Source organism: Poecile atricapillus, chromosome 1, assembly GCF_030490865.1.
Source record: "Poecile atricapillus isolate bPoeAtr1 chromosome 1, bPoeAtr1.hap1, whole genome shotgun sequence".
Lineage (NCBI taxonomy): Eukaryota > Metazoa > Chordata > Aves > Passeriformes > Paridae > Poecile > Poecile atricapillus.
In genome coordinates this window covers 149,946,485-149,970,594 of record NC_081249.1, presented here as the reverse complement: position 1 = coordinate 149,970,594, position 24,110 = coordinate 149,946,485, and the positions used below count along the sequence as shown (strand labels likewise).

Sequence of the window (24,110 nt, the reverse complement as noted above, 5' to 3'; positions counted from 1 at the left end):
TTACAGATCTCAGGTTAGGCCATTACCTTGCCTGTGATGATGCTGGAATGTGAATACTGCTGTGCTACATCACCTCCTGAAGTTGTTCAGAAACAGTCACATGCTTAAACCACAGGCAATTGAGGTGGTGTTACATCACCATAGAACAGAGACTCCGAAGTTAAATACAACTTCGCAGTGCTTTTCTGTCTCATAGTAAACAGTCTATTCATTTGGTGGTAACTGTATTTACTTGAAAGAGGATTTGCCACTGTATTGTAAGAGACAGAAACAGCAAGTTGGACATTTGCCATTTAACATCAGTTTATCAACCCACCATATGTCTTTCTTTCCTGAAAGAAATTTATCCATAAGAAACAAAACTAGTTGCTTAAAGTGAGCAGTAAAATACATAGTTTTGTGATATAAGAGATGATAATCTTGATCCAGTTGATAGCATTAATTTAAAAAAGTAAAAAATATCTATTCTCAAGGTTCATACTGTGGGCAGTCTATCATAATACTGGTTCGCTATTATTCTCTTGTTAAAATACCTATTGCCTATATGAAACATCCTAATTAATGGAAACAACCTGATTTGAGCAAAAGAGAATCTGAATATGTCTAAAAAGGCAGGTAGTCCTTATACGATATAGAAGGGTTGGAGAAGATAATAGCTACTGCTGAAAAATTACTAAACTCTTTATCCAGTGAAAAAGTCGTAAGAACAACAGTTAAATTTTTTTCTTCTCTTGGAAAAAATGATAATGCAGTCCTTACAGAACAGTTAATTAAAATACTTAATAATACATAAAAGAGTTTCATAAGAAATCATCATACAGATCTTTAAGATAGAAATTTCTTGAAGTGTTTAAATGACAAATATAAAAAAATACAGAAAAAGTAGTCATTCAATAATAATATTATTGCTTTATGGCAACCATTTAGGCATGTAAATATGAATCTGAGTTACATTTAATTAGCTATTGTGCAAGTAGTTGGAAAATGAGATGGTCTGCTGGAATCCAGTTTATATTCTGATCAATGATGAAATGCAATGTAAGATTTTTGTTAAGAAAGGGAGAGTAGGAGATTAAAAACTGGAGAGAGACTGTGATTTCCACCCTATGAATGCCTCATAGAAAGATTTAAATACTATAACTGGGATATCTTTACTCTCTGTTTTGCTTTGTTGACTTACAGTTATATGATGTCAAATGGATATAAACCTGCCCCTCTTGATCTTTCTGAAGTGAAATTGTTACCTTCTCAAGAATTTCTAGTTGACAAACTAGCAGAAAATGCACATAATGTCTGGGCAAAAGACAGAATAAAACAAGGATGGACCTATGGCATTCAGCAGGTAGGAACTTCTTTAGGTGCATTTGGAATAAATAAAGAATGTGAGGTTTTTTTATTCTAGCACATCTTTGGGAGGGAGCGTTAGTTAAGATGATAAGTTCTGACTGTCTTGTAATAATTGGAAGAGCCAGAGTGGGTTGGGAGCAGGAAAAGAAGCCCTACCTATAATAGTCTGGATTGTCAGACCTGTATGGTTGCAGCTGCTACATGTATGAGAATATATTTCCATCCTTCTCTTTCATTCTTATATTTAGCGTTTGGTGTTATTAACAGATAATTAACTGAGCTTGTATTCATAGAATTCTTCTTCATTAATGCTGCTTCTCTTCTGTAATCATCACATGATGCCAAAGTACACGTCTCATTATTCAGTCTTTGTGATGTCTAAATAAGACTTTTCCCCTTGTTTTTTACCATCCCTTTCAGGATCTTAAGAACAAACGTAATCCTCGGCTAGTGCCATATGCATTATTAGATGAACGTACTAAAAAATCAAACAGAGATAGCCTCCGTGAAGCTGTTAGAACATTTGCAGGCTATGGTTACAGTATTGAGCCACCTGACCAAGAGATAGGTATGTATTTTTGATAATAATCATGGCCTCTTTTAGTGATGTTTATAATTTAATTTTATTATTAAAAGAGGTTTTTTTTTCCTCTGTTTATTTTTTACAGCTGACCAAACAGTGGAAAAAGTCAGCATTGACAAGATACGATTTTTCAGAGTAGAACAATCCTATGCAGTGAAGTCTGGAAAGTGGTACTTTGAGTTTGAAGCTGTGACAGGTGGAGATATGCGTGTTGGCTGGGCCAGGCCAGGCTGTCGACCTGACATAGAGTTGGGAGCTGATGACCAAGCATTTGTATTTGAAGGAAGCAAAGTCAGTACACCTTTACCTCTTTTGATCTACGAACAGGCTAGACAGAGAACTACAGGATAGAATTCCTCTCTGTATTTCACATTAACTACTGGAATGTTTTTGATTCATATAAAGATATCTCTGAGCCCTGTTTCATACTGGTTCTGGTCATGAGATTATGCTAACAAAGAAGAGTTGCTTTATGCTTATCTTCCTAGGCTATACCCAACTAAGTACAGAAGTCTGTCATAATTATAAGCGAGATACAGCATTCACTCCCATTTTTTTATAAGTAGTATTTTACAAAAATCAAAAAAAAGGTTCTTCATTAACTGAGAGAACCACAGTCTGTGTTCTTTTTTCTGTCTTTCCTGCCTTCTGTGTGTACTTTCTTCCCAAGCTTGACTCCTAAGGGACCAAAATGAGAATAATGACCCTGTGTGTAAGAAGTCGAATCCAGTGAACAGTAGCTGTCAGATTCCAAATTGCTGAAGTTAAGGGTGCCTTAGTTGCTCTGTGTCTCTGTTATGTCTAAGGCAAAAGTCATTATCAGTACTGTTTGTAAATAACTTTGCAATCCTGGAAAATAAATTATCTGGATTTCTTCATTTATTTTGTATTTAATTTTTAATTTTAGCACTGTATCTATTTACTCGGTTTTCCATTTAGGGCCAGTGTTGGCATCAAGGCAGCGGATTCTTTGGACGAAGCTGGCAACCAGGAGACGTGGTTGGTTGTATGATAAACTTGGATGACAAGTCAATCATCTTTACTCTGAATGGAGAGTTGCTTATAACCAGTAAAGGTTCAGAACTTGCGTTTGCTGACTTTGCAATAGAAAATGGTAACTTCCACTTTATAGTCATGCGGTTATTAGAAGACAAAACAGTACAACAGATAGAAAAACTAGTCTGTTATAATGACTCAGTGAGCTGAGAAGTCATATTTCACTGATGTGAGCCTTCAAACTGTGCTATACACTAACTTCATAAAAATTTATTTTGAGAGTGCTTGTGTGGCACAAACTGAATTTCTTTTCTCTTTTAACTACATTAATGGGGTTTCAGCAGTCAGAGTGGATAAGTTTTCTCACTGTTGCTAGGCTTTCTCTCAGGACTTCAGTGCTAAGAAGTGGTAATAATAAGCATCCTGGAAAATTTCCAAAACCTGAAAATGCAGTCTCTGATAATCTCACTGAAGCATAAATATGCTATGTCCAAAAGAAAGATCTTTGCAACATAACTTGAGTCAAATTTTTTTTTTCTCTGTCCTATTAATGACTTATCCAAATTTCCCATTTTCCTTGGTAAAAGTTTGTCATCTTCCTCCTTCCTCCTCCCCTGGGATTCACCCAGCTAGCCCCAGTCCACTGGGGAGGAGGAGGGGGGGAAGGCCCAACAAGGACAATGGTAAAAGACAAGGAGGCTCCTTCTCCATGGGATGCTGTCCCACAGTTTATTCCTGGAACAAATTCCAGAAGGAAGAGAGAGAGAACAATAGGTGGTGGGTGACTTTAAGCTGGGGGGAAAGGGGCGGAGTAGAACAGAACCACAACCAATGGGATACAACCGAAGGGGTGGGGTGAGGGGAAGGAACCAACACCACAAACCTGGGGAGGAGTACAGGGAAAAGCATTCAGTGCAAAAATAAAAATTAACTTTGTTCAACACAACAAATTTCCCTCTTCTGTTTTTGTCTTTGGTTTTTCAAAAAGTAGTATCTACATGACTGTAGTAAAAGAATTGGAGAATATTTTCAAACTATTTAGCTTTATGTTTGCATTGACATTTTCCTTGCAAGTGTATCTCCTCCAACCAGTAATAGCTTCATACCTCCTAGTAATTACCAGAAAACTTTGCAATTTCTCACTGCTCTTCTTGGATCTTAACATTAATAGAGTTTTTATAAAGGTAGAGAATGAGGGACTGCCTTAATAAGGCTGTTCTGAAGTCTTAAAGTTCAGGAGACAAAATCTCTCCTTTATAGGTTGGACTGTTGGGTTTTCCCTAATCTTGCTTCAAATTCTGTTTCTTGGGGATATGGTGAAATAAGTCAACAGCCTTTCATCCCTTTCTAAGAGCATGTGGAGATCAAAAAGTCAAGTCATAGAAAATGTTAGCATTAAAGGAATGTGTATATGTCCATTGTGAATGATGGAGGAATGAGGACTAGCAAAAAAAAAATATATTTTACCTAATGATGATAAAGTAAATTTTAAACAAATATCTTGAAATAACTGAACTTCATCTCAAATAACTTTTGAAAATTTGGTGCCCTCAGAGACCATACTTAACTTCTGTTAATTTTGATCTAGCCAAGACTGGCTTCCAGTGTCCAGCTTGTGGTATAAAGCCATGCTTATAAGTCTAAAAATCAGAAAGATAACAAATTAAATGGAATAGTGCCAAAGTTCATATTGAACTTAGACATTAGTATTTAAGGTGGCTTTAAATCCTTGCTACTGTCATCACTTCATGTGCATTACTTGTAGGAGCTAAAGTTTAGTTCACATTAGATGGGTCAAAAATAATGTCTGGTTTTAAACTAAATTATTTCAAACTAAGTTACTGTTAAGTTTTATTTGTTTGGGTTTTTTTTCCTTTAGGTTTTGTTCCAATTTGTGCACTGGGGCTATCTCAGATTGGTCGCATGAACCTTGGAATGGATGCCAGTACATTCAAGTATTACACAATGTGTGGCCTCCAAGAAGGTTTTGAACCTTTTGCTGTTAACATGAACCGAGATGTTGCTATGTGGTTTAGTAAACGTTTACCAACATTTGTCAATGTGCCAAAAAATCATCCTCACATTAAGGTAACATTACATGTCAGGGAGACACCTGTTCAACGACTGTTTGTTTAGCAAGCTGTGACATTAAATCCTTACTAATACTTACTGTCATCAGATAGTTTGTCATATAACTCTATTAAGTCTCTCTTAGATAATTCCAGATGATCTTGTCTATCTTCTGTTTCATATATGGTAGTATGCATTCCTATGGATACACCTATCTGGTTTATTATATGACTTACTGATTTATCTTATGGTTAGCTACTGGAAGCATGTCAGTTATGAGGTTATTTTATATTCTATCTTACATGTGCTTTCACTTTTTAAACCTTCTCTACTATAATTTTTTTTAAAATATCTGATATTTTTTCAGCTGAAGTCTGAAGACATTTAAGTGTACCTGTGGTGTCACAGATTCTTTCATTATGATGCATCAGTGATAGGAATTCCAAAACTCCCTAACTAATCTGTCCTAGAGCAGAATAATATCTCCTTTCTTTTATATAAATTGCTCCATATTAATATATTCCAAAATGAAAAGTTTGAATTCCTGAGGAGATTTTTTTACTATAATCTCTTTAGGCCTTTAAATTTAGGTGTACCCAGTTATCCTAAACTGTTTGTCTCTGAATATTTCCATCTTAAGCAAAATAAATTTCACTGAATTCCAGCTAAATGATTTCAGCATTTTTCGTTTTATCAGGATTATTTCATCACTATTTCTGTCTTTAAAAGTTTTTGAAATGTTCCTAGCACTGAGTTTGAAAACTCACTTTTTCAGCACAAAGGAAATTAATATCAGACCCAAAGTCCATAATGACCCTCTGAACAATTCTAATTGATACTCTTCTCATTGTGGTAGAAAATTATTGATTCTTATGATGCAGTTTTTCAATGACTTGTGTACTCAAAGTGAATTGGTTCAATAAATTATATACTTATTTTTTAAATCCTAAATGGAACATCTTGAAAATATTTAATGCAGTTAGGATATACTGAATCTGTTGCTTCCCTTGTTCTTCAGGTTATGTTCAGTGCCAGAAAACAAAGATGTATAGCTTTAAAGATAATTAATTGTGAAAAATTTGTCTCTTTCAATTTTCTCATCCTCTTAGTTGCTTAATGGAAGTTTTCAGCATTTTTTGGAGAGTATTATTTAAAAATATTTCTGTTATTTTTAGATATGGAGAATTAATGGAACCATTGAGAGTCCACCTCGGTTAAAAGTTACTCACAAGACATTTGGTACTCAGAACAGCAATTCAGACATGATATATTGTCGATTGAGTATGCCCATTGAGTTCCACTCATCATTTAACTTTGGCATGGGTGTGGAAAATGCCTCATCTGATGTTTTCCAAAAACGGTTAGACTCAGCTTTGGTTATCCTATTTCATGTTTTCAGTGTAAACGTATTACGTTATATTATTCTTTATTATTTTATACTCCAAATTTTATACTTATTCTTTCACTGAGCACAGATTACCATAAAATGCATGTTACTCAGATTGTTTTATTCTTCGTGGTTTTATAAGACACCTTTGCTGCAGAATGCTGTGTCCAGACAAGAGAGAGCCTTTTCTAAAGAGGTTCATCACAAGGTCTGTAGATCTTTGCCTAAGCAGCTCCATTTTTTCTGAGTTATTATGATTTTCAAAAACTAGGCTGGAAAATCAGCTCAGAGTCTTTTTCCCACTGGATTATTGCTCATCAACATCATTATTCAATAGCCTATTGTTACCAGAAAAGTGATAAATTCATTAAAAGAAAAAAGACTGCGGGACAGGTTTTTAAATATACCAGGTATTAATGGGCCCTGCACCTTTCAGAGTTACCTCTACCTTTATTTAACTGCAGTAAATCTGCTTCTTCTCCCACTGTCTACCTTAACTGCAATCAATTATTTTACTTGTATATTGGTATCCTGTACAGTATTTGCTAATGCATACTCAGTACTAAGCAAACTAGTTAGCTAATTCACTTACATTAGTTAGTTTTTAAGTATACTTAGCCTAATATATATACTTAGATTAATTATGTTTTTAATTCAATTTAATTTTAATTAATTTTTTATTTAATTTTAATTTATTTTTTTAAAATTATTTACTGATTTTCCTTTATCTGCAGAAAGCACAGCCAAGAAGTTGCTCCTCCTTCTACTACAGTAAGTAAATATACTTAGTTCTTCCAATGTTTTGAAGCAAATTTATTTGTGGCAGCATGTCTGTTAGAAACTGATCTGTTGAAACCTTTTAATAATTTTCTATGATATAACACTGTTTATAAATAATGATGTCCAGAGTTGCATGGCTTGCAACTTGTGTAAACACAAACCTCAACAACTTAAAACACTAGTCCATATTTTAATTTAACTAGTCCACTTTTAATTTAAGAGTATTTTAAATTAATTATTAGAGGAATGTGAATTACTATTATTAAAATTTGATGTATAGAAGAGGGTTTTTTAAAATCACTATTTGAGTATTCCTTGATAAAATACTTTATATTTCTATTACTAATATGCTCTTTTCCTCCTTTCAGTATTTTTACTCACTAAGGATATTTGCTGGCCAAGACCCATCCTCTGTCTGGGTTGGATGGGTAACACCAGACTATCATTTTTACAGTGAGAATTTTGACCTGAATAAAAATTGTACAGTGACAGTTACTTTAGGTGATGAGAGAGGCAGAGTTCATGAAAGGTATGGAACTATTTACAGCTTATTGAAGTTTTTATTTTAATACTGTTGTTTAAAATACATGTTCACAAGCTTGATGTTATTTTTAATATTAATTTAAACTAATAAGAAAATTGATTATGGAGTATGAGTTTTCTATGCTTATTTATATATGAATATTTTACGTAGACATGTTTAAGTGAATTTATCATGAATGTTCTGTTGGAAAGAAAACTTCTTTTGGAAAATAATTTAAATTAAGAAAGATGCTTCTTTAATTTTATATCTATATTTACTTCCTGTGGATGAACTTGTTTGTATGCACTGTAATAGGTGCACACAGAAGCCTGTGGAATTTTTTCATAACTATGAAAAAGAAAAGAAGTGGGTTTAGTCTGACCCCTTGCCCATGATGATGCTGATACATTAAAAAAAAAAAAAAGGTTTGTTAATGAGTGAACAAACTAAGAGCATAACAAGCACCTTTGAGAATCTCTAAGTATTCCTCCATTGAAAAGTTTATCTCCATCAAGTTCAGTGTGACCTAAGCTTTGTTCTTGTTGTTCTTTCAGTGTGAAGCGCAGCAACTGCTACATGGTTTGGGGAGGAGATGTAATTGCTAATTCCCAGAGATCAGGTCGCAGTAATGTTGATATAGAAATTGGATGCTTTGTTGATCTGGCTACTGGAATGGTGTCATTCACAGCCAATGGAAGAGAGCTTGGCACTTGTTATCAGGTATTATCAGATTTTCAGGAAGATATCTAATCTAAGATATCTAGTAAGCTTTTGTTTTGATGCTACTTCTCTTTTTCAGAAATCTTACTGGACGCCATTTGTGTGATACTAACATGTTTTCTTTTATCATTCTGGTTTATCCCTCTTTTTCTCACTCTCTTGTAAGGCTATGATTTTTGAGTTTTGTTTCAATATGTTCGGGTAAATATTTTTTTTTACATCTCAGTTTGTGTCATTCAGAATCTTGATTAATAAAGTTAATTCTTTAAATTTTTCTTCCAACTGAATCTGTTATACAATGAAGGAGAAATAAATATTTAAACTAGCAGAAGGTCAAAATTAGACTTTACATATAGTAAGTTTTTTGCATGAATTAAGAAGAAAATTTTAGTTAATTATTACCAGGGTTTGTGTCTTTTGCAGATAGCTGTGATTTGGTAAGATTCAAAACCTGAAATTCAAATATGCATTAATGCAGAAAGCCAAAATAAGTGGTGTGGGCCCTAAATGCTATTAAAATCCTCAAAACATGGTGTCATTTTGCAAATGTATCAGTGGTAGACAGGAGTTTTCAGCACCAGATTGCTGACATTTCTCTTAGTATGATCAGTTGTCTGTGGTAAGCACTCACTCTGGAAGAGGCTGACCAGTGTTAACAACAATTCATTGCTTTGTTCTATGTCAACTCTTCAGATCTGTAATACAGAAAAAACTAAAATGTTATTTAACTAAATTTAACAGAACTTTTATAGTGTGCATTGAAAATTAAATGTGGAAATGACATCCATTGAAAATGAATGTGGCAGGGTTGCACATGCAACATGCATGTAAATGAAGGTGGGAAGTTATCTAGTAATTGCAATTTAGGGATATTTTGTAATAGTGGTCAGTAACTTGGGTGCCACGCTGGGAGAATATTGAATGCAACACAGTGTGAAAAGAAAGCAGGCAATTAAAGAGCTTAAGCCCTGCTTTGTTATTTTTCTAACCAGATACAAATCAATACAGAAGCTTCTGAGCAAACCCATGAAACTTTGGTGTGTTTCTTTGTAGTGGGTGTTTGTGGGGTTTTTTTAATGGACAGACTTTAGCTGTTCTTTTTATCTTGCTAGGAGATGTATGAAAAGACAGATGTGGAAGACGCACATTGTTTAATTTAGTGTAAATTATAGTTTCTGGTTTTTTCCTTATATGACTTGCAATTAATATAACCATGTTCTCTGTACTAAATTTAAAACTATCTCAGAAAATTCCATTTCTTCTCCTCTGTTTTCTCTCTTTTTCATGGAAAAATACCTCAAGTTCTTTTAGGAAATATTTTTTTCAATAAACCTGTTACACCTGGTCTGCTGAAAAACTCAAATATCCAGCATTTTCTATAGATATAGAATAGTATAATCCAACAAGGTTCTTACAACTAAGGGTGAAATATTTTTTAATTTTTGCTTATTTTGAGTAATATAAATATTTTCTCTTTTTTTGAAAGCAATGAAAATAATATTATGTAGTTTTCATTTCCATGTCTTGAATATTTTTATGGTGAAGACCTTTAAAATATTTTAATAAATCAGATCTCTCATTCCAATTGCCACAAATAATTGATATTTGTCTGGTCTAGGTAATTATTCTAGTCTTATAACAATCTGCATGCACTTTTCAGTTTTCTTAACTGAAATAGAAGGACATTTTGTATGCTGTTTTCATTTAAAAAGCATACAAGAGACACATTTAAGAGAGGAAATTAATTTTTCTGTAGTTCTTGATCTATTAAATGTCATTATGATATTCAGAAAAAAACCCCAGTACACAAAGCAGAAGAGAATGCCTTTTATTTTCTTGATTTGGGGTTGTTGTTTTCTTAACTTACCAAAAAGTTTGGAATGTTAATACCTAGCCCTGTATTATTTTGATTATGCCCATAGTCATAGTTCTGAGAAAACAGTTTTTGATAGATTGTTGTCCTCAAAGTTAGAAGCTGTACTTCTTCACAGCACAAATATTGTAGTTGTGCTTATTATGTAAAATGTCTCTACATGATGCACAAAATGCACCATGATATGGTTAATATATTTAATTGACCTTCTGAAACTTTGACTTCATTTTACAGATGTACTTTTTTCAGCCACCCAGGAGCACTAAATTTTTTTAAAATAATATAGTATTCTGTATATATATATTTAATTCTTTATTTCATGGCAGTGGTTGTGGGTAATCTTGTTCAGTGTTCTTCAGAATAAACTGGTCTTCTTACACTGACATGCACTTTTCCCCCCTATAATAAGGAAAAAAGTTAATGTAGCTGTCATAAAAGTCCTGAACACAACCAGAAACTTTAAAATTAGTGTGATTCCCCATGATTTTAAAAGACTGGAGATCAATGCTAGGCCTGAAAATAAAGAGCTCTTTAAAAAAATTGCATTATTCTACTTTTAGATTATGAATTAGAAAATCACTAATCTTAATAGGAAACAAAAATTGGTACTATCCTGATCTCATGACATGCTCTCAGTCTCTAGAACGAGTTATTGAATTTGGATGTTTTTGAGAAGAAATTCCACTGTTTTACCAAAGTTTCTCCTGTAGGTGTTGAGGGCACATAAGGGTACAAAACACCTGTCTCAAAATCAGGTGGTTCCTATTAAGATAACTGCAAATACCTTACTATATTTTACTATAGGTAGACGCTATTCAGCACTTCATTTAGTACAGTATCTAAATTATTTAATAATGAAGAGTAAAGTATACAGTATTTATATCATATGCAGGGAGATGATTTTTTTCCCATTTTTAATTTTTGAAAAATTTTAACCTCATTTCACTTTTAGGTTGAACCAAACACGAAGCTTTTTCCAGCAACATTTTTACAGCCTACAAGCACTAACTTGATTCAGTTTGAACTTGGTAAATTAAAGGTAGGAAGCATTTTTGTATTCTCTAGAAAGACAATTTTTCTGTAAATATCCTCTTTTAAATCTGTTTATTTCCATGCAAATTGCTGCATGTTAAATTTGATTAGGAACATTGAATCAAAGGCATGACTTGTAATTTGACTTCTATATTTGCTTCTGTAAATATTGTTATTATATGCAGTTAATTGATTATCTGTATTTGTCAAAATAAATTAATATTATTTGAGGATAACACCATTAATGTTGGTGGGTTTTAATGGATTATGTTTGCAATAATAACTTCTACCTTTCTATGATTTCCTCGCTTTTTAAAAGTTATACTTCCTTTTATTGTTATGGGTTTATTCACAATTACTTGTTTCAAAAATAATTAATACATATATTTGTTTCAGAATACCATGCCTTTATCGGCAGCAATTTTTAAAAGTGAAGAAAGAAATCCTATTCCTCAGTGCCCCCCTCGCCTTGATGTACAAACAATTACACCTGTTTTATGGAGCCGCATGCCAAACAGCTTTCTAAGAGTAGAAACTGAGCGTGTCAGTGAACGTCATGGCTGGGTAGTACAGTGTTTGGAACCTCTGCAGATGATGGCACTTCATATCCCAGAAGAAAACAGGTACATTGATAATGAGATAAAATTACTTGATGTGGACAAAACATACTGAAAACAGCTACTGATTAAACCTGCCTTACACAATACTTGCCCTATAGTTGTTGAGAGTTCCTGATCTTACCTGATACCATATCAGATATTATTGTATTCGTGAAATTTAAATAAATATAAGAGACTGAATTCCATGTACTAAGTTTTACATGTATAAAACAAAGTGTGACTATTTGATTTTATTTAAGTTTAAATAACATCTCTTATATCTGTAGATCTTTAAAGCTAGAGATTTTTCTCAGCTTGAGAAAAACAAGCATAAAGAACATGCAAGTGCTATTATGATGATTTTTTCCATTAAAGAAAACTGTTATCTCTTCCTGTTTCATCTGCACTAAATTTACATTAAGTTCTTATGTTCTTATTGACAAGATCATGCCTTTCTTTGATTTTCAATAGGTTTTATCTTCAGAGTGAGGGTAATGAACATCTATCCAAACATCAAATGTCATAACCAGTGAAATATCAAACTATCAGCAAAAGCATAGAGGAAAGCTCATTTAACAGCTGTACTTTTATTAATAATTTTACAATTTCTTTTAATGATTCAAAACTCAATTTTATTTATTTTTAATAAAACTGAATTCAAGAAAAGAGTGAAAAACACTGGTCTTGTAGAAAAAATGAATAAATAATCCTGAGTAAACTAGAAAGGCACTGTTTTGTAATGTATTAATGCAGATTTTCAGCATGCCTAATACACCTACTTTAAAAACAATTTCTAATTTACAAGAGATTCCAAAGAATTTCCATCTTAGATTTTGGGGTTTTTTTCCTATGGAGTACTAATTTTAAAGAGTCTCAACAAATTATTTTCACCATTTACTGCGTTTTAATGATGCACATACTACAATGATTTAGTATCAACTTTTATATTAGTGGTTTGAAGAGGAGCTGATGAACTGTTTAGAGATTATAAAGCTTTCCTTTTTCAAAGTCTTTGTTCATGGAATTGATTGGTGTTCTGTTTCTTTATTTCATAACAGATGTGTTGATATTTTGGAACTGTGTGAACAAGAAGATTTGATGATGTTTCACTACCACACTTTAAAACTCTATAGCTCAGTTAGTGCTCTAGGTAACACTAGAGTTGCTTATGCACTTTGTAGCCATGTGGACATATCTCAGCTGTTTTTTACAATAGATAATCAATATTTACCTGGACTTCTACGTTCTGGATTCTATGACTTGCTCATTAGTATTCACTTGGAGCATGCCAAGCAAGCCAAGCTCATGATGAGCAATGAATTTATCATTCCAGTTACAGATGAAACTCGAAATATTAAATTATATCCCGATGAAACAAAGAAGCATGGTTTACCTGGAGTAGGGCTTAGCACTTGTCTTAAACCAGACTTCAATTTTTCTACTCCTTGCTTTATTGCAACCAGCGAAGATCATCAGACTTCCATCCCAGAGATACCCCTGGAGATACTCAAATCCAAGGCCATAAGTATGTTAACAGAGGCAGTACAGTGTAGTGGGAGTCATATACGAGACCCTGTTGGAGGACAGGTTGCATTCCAGTTTGTTCCTGTTCTTAAACTGATAGCAACATTGCTTATAATGGGTGTTTTTGATGATGATGATGTGAAGCAGGTGTTACTCCTCATTGATCCCACTGTGTTTGGAGATCACAAGGAAGAAACAGAAGAGAGGACAGAGAAGGAAGAAGTGACACAAGTTGAAGAAAAAGCAGTAGAAGCTGGGGAGAAAGCAATCAAACAAGCAAAAGCTCCTGCAAAGGGCTTGTTGCAGACAAGATTACCAGAATCTGTTAAGCTTCAGGTGACCGTTTATTATAAATATGTTACTTATATTCTACTCTTGATGAAAAAAAAAGATTGTGCTTTTCGTCTGTTCTCTACTTAATAAGATTTGAAATTCTGAAGGTCTTTAATTCCACTTTGCCTTAAAATCTCAAATACATTAAAAAAAATTGATGATGATTCAGTTCTTTCTATGTGTATCTACACTCAAAATAGATATGTGAATTTGTATTTATTTCATAAAAATGGAAGGGTTAGACCAGGTGATCTTTAAAGGACCCTTCCAAGCCAAACTAGTATGTGATTTCTAGATATTTTGAGTGCATGGAGTGAAAGATTGTGTGTGCTATATAATATTATCAATCAGGTAATGAAACTACCACTTTGTCACATTTACAGTGTTAAAACAGAAATATGGGAAAAATGTGCCTCATTTTTACAGTCTGATGCAGTGTATAGTATGTACTGAAGTTCTTCCCCAGAGTTTGTAAAGCTGTTGAGATTGTCTGTTTTCTCTACCCTAGATGTGTCATTTACTCAATTACTTTTGTGACTGTGAACTGCAACATAGAGTGGAAGCAATTGTATCATTTGCAGACCGATATGTATCAAAATTGCAGTATAACCAGAAATACAGGTACAATGAACTCATGCAAGCCTTGAACATGTCTGCTGCATTGACTGCCAAGAAAACTAAGGAATTTCGGTCTCCTCCTCAAGAGCAGGTAATATTAAAAAAATAGATTGAATTAGAGATTAAAAAAAATCCTTATGAGGACAAAATAAAGTCCTGACTCGCTGGAGAACCAAAATGAATTTGAAAATAAATTTATTTTGTGCTGCAAAATAGTGAATATCAGAGTGCTGAAACTTGTGTTCTAGAACTTAAGCTGTAAATCAATGTTATAAACAGGTAAAGTATGGCTATATAGTAGAATACGTCTTAGGCTATTTCAGTGTTTGAACTATGTTTTCCCTTAAAGATTAATATGTTGCTGAATTTTCAACTGGGAGAGGATTGTCCTTGTCCAGAGGAGATTCGGGAGGAACTATATGAATTTCACGATGATCTTCTAATTCACTGTGGTGAGTGGCAAGTTGTTAATACAAGTTTTGTTTGTCTTTTTGGCACTTGACAGAGCAGTAGAAAAATATACTAGCATGAGAGTTTTTTTTTATTAGATGTATTACTGCCTACAAACTGACTTTGCTGACAAACTTTGGTGTATATTGAAAAAAATATGGGAAGTCTGCATGATTTTAAGTTTCACTGTTAAATCTCTATTAAGTATTATCTGATATTATTCTGTTTATATATAAGTTTTAGGCTTATCGGGAGAAAAAAATAACCCAAACAAGAAGGTTGGCTTATCTTAAAAGATTTATATAAGCACATGTATGAGTACAAGCAGATAAAGGTACTGAGGGAACACAATTGCTGCAAAAGTGAGCCTCAGAAATTTAATAAAAAACAGCAGATGTGGAGTTCCCTGCCTGCTTTAGCTTAGTATGTAGTATGCATAAGTGTGAGATTCAGTCATTATAAAACACTCTTGCACTGAATATTGCAGCTTGAATTGCCCTCACTCATTTAATTTGGATTTCCTGTGCAATTTTATGTGGGTTTTTGATGTCTATTTTTTTAATTAGTTTATTGAGTTTATTGAGATCTTAGTCTAATTCAGACAATCATGGAGTTATTAACATATGTAGTCTGAGTCATCTAATTATTACTGTTCGTTCCCAGTAATTATGTAGTTAGAACTGAAATAAACAAGCTTTTTCAATTGGCCTACTTGGTAGATATATTCAGGGTTACTCTTCCAGTGTGTTGCTTAGTCCTATGGATATTGGCATCCATCTTGTCCAAAAAGAAGGGGCCAACATCATTACAATAAGTTGGCAGCATCTCGATCTCTTCCCCAGGAAAAGGATGATGGCCACCCTTCTTCTTGAGGTCATTATCAAACGTTTACCAACACAGTCTGATAAATCTTTCTGTGCTGGTTATCCCTAAAACCAGTGTTACCTGGTTCGTGGAATTGTATTGTTTTAATGACCTTGTATTAAGTTTCTGTTTTCTCTTTGGAGGCATGGCGCCTCCTGTACCATTCTGTGCTTGTGTTGTTAAGGCCTCTGGTATTATTTTGCACTGTTATATCCTCTTAGAATCTCCAGCAACCAGCAAGCTCTGATTTCATGATAAGCCAATTATAATGCCTCAGCCTTAGCCTCAGCCAAAGATGAGTAGGTCTGAAGATATCTGAGTTGTGCTCCATCAATTTACTTCTGAGGGTGTTGTACAAAACAGTATTAGAAGTCCTTAAAATCAAGATTTGTGTCTGAAAGGCAGAAATTTGATTGGTTTAATGTTGTTTGGTTTTCACAGTCCTCTGTTGTTATTCATCCTTGCTTCTAAGTGCTTACCAAAACTTGTTTCTTTCATTCCATCATTTTTCTTACAAGTGTTAAAGTGAATAATTAGTATCCTCCTATTTACTCCTCTTTCTCTCTGTTTTTATTACACCTATCATAATGAAATATTACAGCTACCTCCACTGTTCAGTCACTTAGCCCTTGATCTGACCTCTGGTTTCCAAAGGTAATGACCATTTGGCAGCACAGAGTACTCTAAGACTCCAGAATGGAGATTATGAAAGACCTACAACTTACTTTGAAATGCCTTAACTCCACAATAAATTAATTTTAGCTTAAAAATATTGTGCTTGTTATGATCATTGAGTTAGTTATCTCCTGATCACTCTTCATATTAAATGAGGTGAAACACTAGTTATTGTATGCATTGTGATTTCTCTTTTTAGGGATGTACTTTTATATTTGTTTACTACATTACAAACATATATTTTGAATGGGAGTTCAAGATAAAGAAAGCACTGTCTCATGACTAAAATAGTTCAAAGGTCCTCTGGATTCTAAGAAAAACCAAATTCATTACTTTGTACAGATTTATCAGAGGTGGTCGCTATGGATAAGTGCTCCTCATTATCTGTGTCCTGACTTGGTCCTGAAAATCATTACTAAGCAATCGCAGCTGCAGATTAAATGAATAGGAGTTCCGCTTGGAATGTTTAATCAGCTTTTTAGTACTAAGTATACTTTGCCATCTAAGTGGAAAACTATGTATGCAATCAAGTAATTAAAGGCTTCTTCATAATGAATATAAGCAAATAGTTACTCAGGCAGTCTTAATCCTAGCACGTCCTAGCTGAGTGGTTAATTTTGCTGGCAAAATAATGATCCTCTATCACATTTTTTATGTGCAATTTCTTGGTTACAAAAAAACCAAACAAATTTACAGCATATTTTGTAGCATGATATGTCAAACTGAGTTATCTGGGTTGAAGCCATCTGTACTGGTGCACAGACTTCTGCCACTTGAAGGAAGCAATGCACCAGTAACAACCAGAGATAGTCAGCTTCTGAATGGATTGCAACTATAAGAGGATGCAGAAAGAACAGTTAATGATATGGAACAGTAAATGAGACCACATCTGGAGGAGTCACAGACCTCATCCACCCCAGTCCAACTCTGTCTTAACTCATGATCCCAGTGAATTTCTTATTGTCTGTCCATTTCAGCTTCTTAAGAGTTCCTCTCCTGTGTCCAGGGCCTAGGTTTTAATTCAATGCCAGATAGTTTCTTCCTTTAATATCCTTATCTGCTTTCTCTTTCCTTTCATTACTGGCAGCATTTCCTGCTCTTACTTTTTTTCAGACTGACTGTATCCTTTCTTTTTTAACTTTTCATTTTCTCAAGCTGGTTTCACTTATCCCATTTCTTAAATTCCATATTTACTGTCCAATTTCAATTTTGACTTCTTTCGTTTCCTCCCAGTGCCTTTGAATTTCATAACTTAGTCATTCCTAGTCATAATTTCAACTCCCCCTTTGTAGCTGCTGGCAGAAAAGTTTCTCCAACTTGATACCTCATATGTTCTATTTTCTTTCTTAGTTAATTGTTTAGTACCAGTTTTAGCCACTGCAGTTTATTCTTTTTCCCTCTGCTTGAGGTTCTGCCTCTAGTGTCCTGTCTGAAAAGCTTTTCCTTTTCTCAATTGCTCTTTGACAAGCAAGTTGCAAAAAGCTCACATTTCAGCTTGGCACAATTGTCTCTGATCTGAAGAGAGCCTGCTTAGTTCTTTGCTTCTGCGTATAACACATGTTGTCTGATGATCACTTAGAGGTGTGAGAGACACGGAATGGTTGTGAAGCAGTGTAGTGAATTGAACTGTATTAAACTACCTGATAAAATTATATCCTGTCTCATTGTATACATTTTCATGAAAAGCATGTATTACCCACATAATCTCTCAATGTCTGCCTTCATACAGCTTTAAATTCAGTTAATATATTTGTTTATGGCTGCTAAATATCTCAACTGATAAACTGTACTGTATTGTAAGATACAGCCATACATTTCTTTCTTGAGCCTACATTCAAAAATGTGAAACAGAGGATCACATATTTAATCAAATATGACCGTGAGTCATATTTAATTGCCATAGTAGACTCTTAAAAAAGTACCACCTCTTTGATCATAATAGTGAAAAATGAACACTATAAATCTGGATGTAAGAAGTATGTGTACTTAAATGAACATACTTTGAGGGGTGCTTTCTGGTCCTATATGTTAAAACTGCTGGCCTTACTTCTTCCTCTTTTATCCAGTATGGAATTTGCTGGTTAAAAAATATTCCTATAGCTATTTTAATATTGTTTAAATATTAAGGGAGTTAAACCTCAAAGATTAAGTTTTGTTTCTAACCAGTTTTATTTTATGCTAAGGTATTCCACTAGAAGAAGAGGAAGAGGAAGAGGAAGATTCCTCCTTGACTGGCAAACTCCGCTCATTAATGTACAAAATCAAAGGTCCACCAAGAGCAGAAAAACTGGAGCCTAAGGAAGAAGAAGAGAAAGCTCCTAGTAAGTATTCTTTCCATATAAATATTTTCATGATGCAAGTGTTAAAATTTTACACAGTCAACAGGAGTGTATTTTGTAATAAAATTTTATAAGGGGCTGAAGAAGCAGACTACTTGTTTAAGTTTCTTCTAACTCTTAGAACTGTTATTCTGCATACTGAGCACCTCAGATACATTTTTAAACAAAATTAAACAAATTAAAATTAGTGGAAGATTTTGGATCCAGATCATTAGCTATAGTGTTGAAAATTTACATATTCTTTATAAAGAATTGTGAAAGGCTAATTATAACACAATAATGTAGACTCAAGAATTCTAAACTTTAGACCTTATCTCCATTTCCCTTCTATTAACCTGTTCATAGGCTACATAAACACACAAATACAGACAAGCACATAAAGCCCCCAAAACAGTTGTGATCACAAACTTCTTATTCTGAGCAGTATTTCTGTACATATCCATTCTCATGCCCTCTTCCATAACATGCAAGGGGTGGTCTATATAGGCGAGATTGGTTCCATGCTTGCAGTTCCTTTTTGTTGTGCCTCCTTGAACAATTCACCTGATTCTCACTGCCACTGTGCTCATATGCCACATGGGAATTCACCCCACTGAAGGTGATGTGTGGTATGAATCTCACAAACTGTGTCTTTGCTGTGATATGTTTATGAGTTTTCAATCCTTAGTAGTGACTAGGGATAGTGAGGACTAAGCAAGGCAAAAGGCCAAATTTCTCCAAGTCTTCCCTTAGACATGTTTTTGCTGAGGTTTCTTATTACCTTTCTGAATCAAGATAGGGTTTCTAGCTCTAAATTTCTGTAACACTATCCAGATATCATGTGCAGGGTTCTCAAGTGACTTGAGGTTGGTCAACCAATGATGGTTACTCCTCTTTTTTTTCCAAGTTGCTTAGTTTGGCAGTAGGACTATGTACAGATGTGGAATGGTTAATTTATTTCAGGCTCAATAATTTCATCGAGAGTTATGTTGAGATTAGGCAGCAAAGTTATTTTATAACTCATGACAACTCTTACATGATCTGCATGCTCTGGAAAGCACCTTAGAGTGTTTGTCCTGATCTGAAAGCATATTAAGGTCTGTTAAGTTTGTTACTCTGTTGTAAATACATTAAACCTTATAACAATCTGTTTTGCTGCATGAAACAGGGCTTCATTCTCCAGTGACTCATCTATTAGCATCTGCTTTCTCTTTGATGGTAGCAGGACCTACTCAGTATCTGGAAGTATAATTTCTTCTCCAGGTTTCATGTGGATTCTATTGTCATGAATTTGGAAGTATTCACTCCTAAAACCTCAGGGCACATGGTGTTTGGTGCTTGGAACAGAGCAGTTCACTTATTTAATGTACCAGAACTTTGGTATATTTTGGTATATTTTACAAGAAATATAGGTTGGAAAAATGATCCTACACTGTCTATTTTTCTAGAAATTTCAGATGATTTCTTCAAGCTTGGGCTTCTTGGAGTGATGCATAGTGCAAATATGCACATGGATTAAGTCATTCAAAGCACGATGAAAAATAATATATTATACACTTGACTGTAGCTGGAGACTCAGGTTTTAATCCATGTGTGCACTTTCCCTTTACACAACAGGAAATTTGGAATTCAGAGATTAAAGGAAAAAGGGGTTTGGAGGTGCTCCCAATCCTCTTATGTCCATGAAGAGGTGTGGTGATGTGCACAATGTGTACCTGTTTCCAAGGATAAAATCTCTGGCCTTGAGTGTCTTGGCTTTACTCATTCATTCTCAGAGTGTGAATATTCATCAGAAGGAACTATTTACTACAAATAAATCTTCCTTTCCTCTAAGCATACATTCATTTCTTATGACAAATTAACTTTTACCCAAGGGAGGAATGCCAGCAATTTCAACCTAGTCTTAATGATGAATCAGTAAATTTTGTATTTAAAAACAAGTTAGAACTCTGAAAATAAACACATAGAGGCAATGAATTAGTGTTAATAATGACTTTTGTAACCATCAAGTCAAAGCTGAGATAAGGTATGGCATGCCACTAAGACTAGAGCTATCTGTGAGGTACAGAATTTGTTCCCACAGATAGAAAGCCTAATTATTGAACAGAATCTCAAAATTAATGATGGCTTTGTGTAAATACAATAAGTAAACTAAGAAAGAAGTGTTAGCGAGTGCAAGGATTGTTTAGACACAAACCCCAATGGATCTACACTATCTATAAACACTTTAGCGATGGAAAGTGGGAGGGAGCTGTTCTTGCCATTTGTTCTTTGGGAAAGTCAAGGCATATGTTTATTGGTAATAGAAGAAGGAAACTTGCATTGTTTTAAGATGTAAGATGGTTTTCCTGTTTTACTTGATATCAAGTACGAACATTTGTTGGAACAAAGAATTTCAGGTAAATTCCCTAAACTTTGGCCTCAGCAAAATTATTTATAGCATCACTGAATATGCATTGTCTACAGTACAAGTGCTTCAAGCAGTATTTATTCTGTAGTTCCAAACAATACGGTGTTTTTAGAAAGTGCATTCCCAAGTGACAGTGACTTGATGTAGAAATGAGGGATAAATTAAAAGTCTTAATGCGACATTTAATTTACAAGGATGATTCTCAGAGTCAAGTCAACTTCAAGGTTTTCACTGTTAACAGTGCTGGTATGGACTTGAACCTTAAGTAGATGTTTATTGTTTTCTATTTCTCAAAAAAATTACACTTATCTCAAAAGATCTGAAAGTTGCTTTTCCAATTAAAAAATCCTGTTCCGTCTGCTTGTGGTTTTTTACAACTACTTCGTTGACTACTCTTACATATTTTACTATAATACATGTTTTTGATGTTTTCTGTTGGAAGAACTACTAACATTTAATGTATTTTGCTTTTAGCTACACTGAAAGAACTCATATCGCAGACAATGGTGCGCTGGTCCCAGGAAGATCAGATCCAAGATCCTGAATTAGTTCGGATTATGTACAGCCTCCTTCGTAGGCAATATGACAGCATTGGTGAGCTACTGCAAGCCCTGAGGAAAGCATACACTATCAGTGCTGCCTCTGTGAAGGATACCATTAATCTGCTTGCAGCACTGGGCCAGATTCGCTCACTTCTCAGTGTGAGGATGGGAAAAGAGGAGGAATTGCTGATGATTAATGGATTAGGGTATGGAATTAACAGATTTATTTTTTTTAAGTTGGTGTGAAGCTTTTTGTTATATTAGTAAAACCTATAATTTTTCTTCCTAAATGAAAATGAATGCTTTGCTGAAGTGTAAATATGCACCAGAGATTTACATTTTCACATATATTTCCAAGGTGACTCCAACTGATCTCTCTAACAGTATCAAAAGGGTAAAATTTTCTGTGATCTAGGGTATTATCTAAAGAAAATGGACTCCTTTTACTACAGTTAAGCCTGATGCTTAAACCCTGATGTTTAAACATGTATATGTTTTAGCAATTCTGGAGAAAAAGATCACTAAAATTTTTGCTGGTGTATATATATACTGCATTTTTCCCAAACTTAAAGTCATATTAGATTTCAGGTATAAGTGAATAAACTTGGTGGTGTCTTTTCAATTGGAAATTCAGAAGACATTTCCTTTATATAGCACCAGATGATGTGAGAATATTTTCTGCATCTTTGCTATAAAATTACCTCTGTTAAGCAGTGCAGGTATTATGGTGTGTTCCTGCATATTCGTTATTCCTCTTGTGTGAGTAAATGCTGGTTGGGCCATTTAATGTTGGAAGGAAAAAAAATCACATGAAGTACATTACTTCAATTAAAATGGTGCATTTAAAAAGAGAGAAAATTATAGTATTGTTACCTGAGAACTATATTTGTCTTTCTTCAGGAATATTAAAAAAATTCTCTCCTTTACAATTCTAAGAAAGTTCCATTATTCTTACTATTTCAATGTAAAATTTGTAGTGTTTTTGTAAAAATTGCGAAGACTAATCACTTCAATTGAATTAATTGAGCCATGGCAGTGACTCATTAGGCAGTGTGTGACAGTATTACTCAATTTGTCCCTGATGCAGAGTTTGTGAATTTGCTGAGAATTATATGAGGGATAAAGGATATTTTTTGCCTAAATACAGTATGTATATAAACACCTACCAAGCAGTGCTGTATTGAGACTCATTCATTCTCAGTTTTCTGTATTTCTTTAAAACAGGCATGATTCCTGTTATTTGCCATGTGTTTTTAAACAGGTTGTCCTAAGATGTTAGAAATCCCTGGATTCAATTGAAACCCAGTCCCTGGATTATTTTGAAACCAATAAATTGTCTTCTGGATTATGAAAACAATACAGCAGATTCTAGAAAATGTTGAGAGAGTGGTAGACAGAGTGAAAAAAATTAAAGTAGTCCTTCATAATTGACCTGTATGCCACTTCTGACAGAATTTGGAAATACTGATGAAATACATACAGTAGATATCCTTAAATACTAAGTCTATTTATTGTCTTTACTTATTGAACTGAGGAAATTAAGAGATTGCTGCAGAAATATGATTGATTAGATTTCATTTTCTTGATCTCTGTTCTCAATTTAAAACCTAACAAAACATATTCTTTTCCACTTAGATCATCACAGATTTATTTTTTTTTTATTTAAACAGAACAGATGGTAGGAGCAATTTAGAGATGAAGAATTGCCATCTTGAAATAATTTGGAGGTTAATATTCTTATTATGAAGAATCTATGAGAATTAGAGGAATGATAGCATATTGAAATGTGAAATATTTTGTTCTCAGGTGTTTTTGTATTATGCTGAATTCAAAGAATTTAAAATTATATTAATGCAATAAATGCATACTTTTAAAATCTCAATGCATTAACTTTAATTTGGGGTTTCTTAAAAACAAATTGTCTTTTCTTCCATTTTAGGGATATAATGAACAACAAAGTGTTTTATCAGCATCCTAACCTAATGAGAGTCTTGGGCATGCATGAGACTGTTATGGATGTGATGGTCAATGTGCTTGGAGGAGATAAATCTCAGGTAATTTCACCACAATTTGTTATATGTTTTGCATTTTGAACCTCCCCAAAAACATACTATGATGTTCAAAAGGTGAATAAAAATATATCCTATGTAAGCTTTTGCTTGTCCAAATTAAAGTATTCATTAATGACAAAGTAGAATCCTTTTTATTTTACTAGAGGCAGAAGACCAGGAGCCTTGCCTTGATTTTTAAAACCTGAGTTGTTATAGGTGTTTCATTTTTATTTTAATAGGATTGTAAAATCTTTTGTTCTTAAATTAAATATATAATTTAACTGCATTTATTGGAGATGTAGCTCTGGTAGGAAAATTTACCTCTTCAGCTCAAATGAAGTGTTACTACCAATAAATTATAAGAGACTAAACCCAGTCTAAATTTTAATGCTCAAATTCATGTACTTGAATTGAG

The 24,110-nt window shown here is 33.8% G+C and overlaps 1 protein-coding gene across 4 annotated transcripts in view; it reads left to right on the top strand.

The window, feature by feature from the left end:
- The window catches only part of RYR3 (ryanodine receptor 3), a 200,449-nt gene that overhangs the window by 88,906 nt on the left and 87,433 nt on the right, over positions 1 to 24,110 (top strand). For all 4 annotated transcript variants that reach the window (XM_058829273.1, XM_058829270.1, XM_058829271.1 and 1 more), the window contains exons 24-40: positions 1,183 to 1,342; positions 1,768 to 1,915; positions 2,016 to 2,221; positions 2,870 to 3,044; positions 4,806 to 5,014; positions 6,172 to 6,356; positions 7,118 to 7,154; positions 7,532 to 7,692; positions 8,241 to 8,406; positions 11,232 to 11,318; positions 11,708 to 11,934; positions 12,969 to 13,770; positions 14,276 to 14,476; positions 14,735 to 14,837; positions 18,558 to 18,695; positions 21,577 to 21,850; positions 23,584 to 23,698. In XM_058829273.1, the coding sequence (XP_058685256.1) occupies positions 1,183 to 1,342; positions 1,768 to 1,915; positions 2,016 to 2,221; positions 2,870 to 3,044; positions 4,806 to 5,014; positions 6,172 to 6,356; positions 7,118 to 7,154; positions 7,532 to 7,692; positions 8,241 to 8,406; positions 11,232 to 11,318; positions 11,708 to 11,934; positions 12,969 to 13,770; positions 14,276 to 14,476; positions 14,735 to 14,837; positions 18,558 to 18,695; positions 21,577 to 21,850; positions 23,584 to 23,698 (3,394 nt within the window). The remainder of the gene's footprint in view (positions 1 to 1,182; positions 1,343 to 1,767; positions 1,916 to 2,015; positions 2,222 to 2,869; positions 3,045 to 4,805; positions 5,015 to 6,171; positions 6,357 to 7,117; positions 7,155 to 7,531; positions 7,693 to 8,240; positions 8,407 to 11,231; positions 11,319 to 11,707; positions 11,935 to 12,968; positions 13,771 to 14,275; positions 14,477 to 14,734; positions 14,838 to 18,557; positions 18,696 to 21,576; positions 21,851 to 23,583; positions 23,699 to 24,110) is intronic.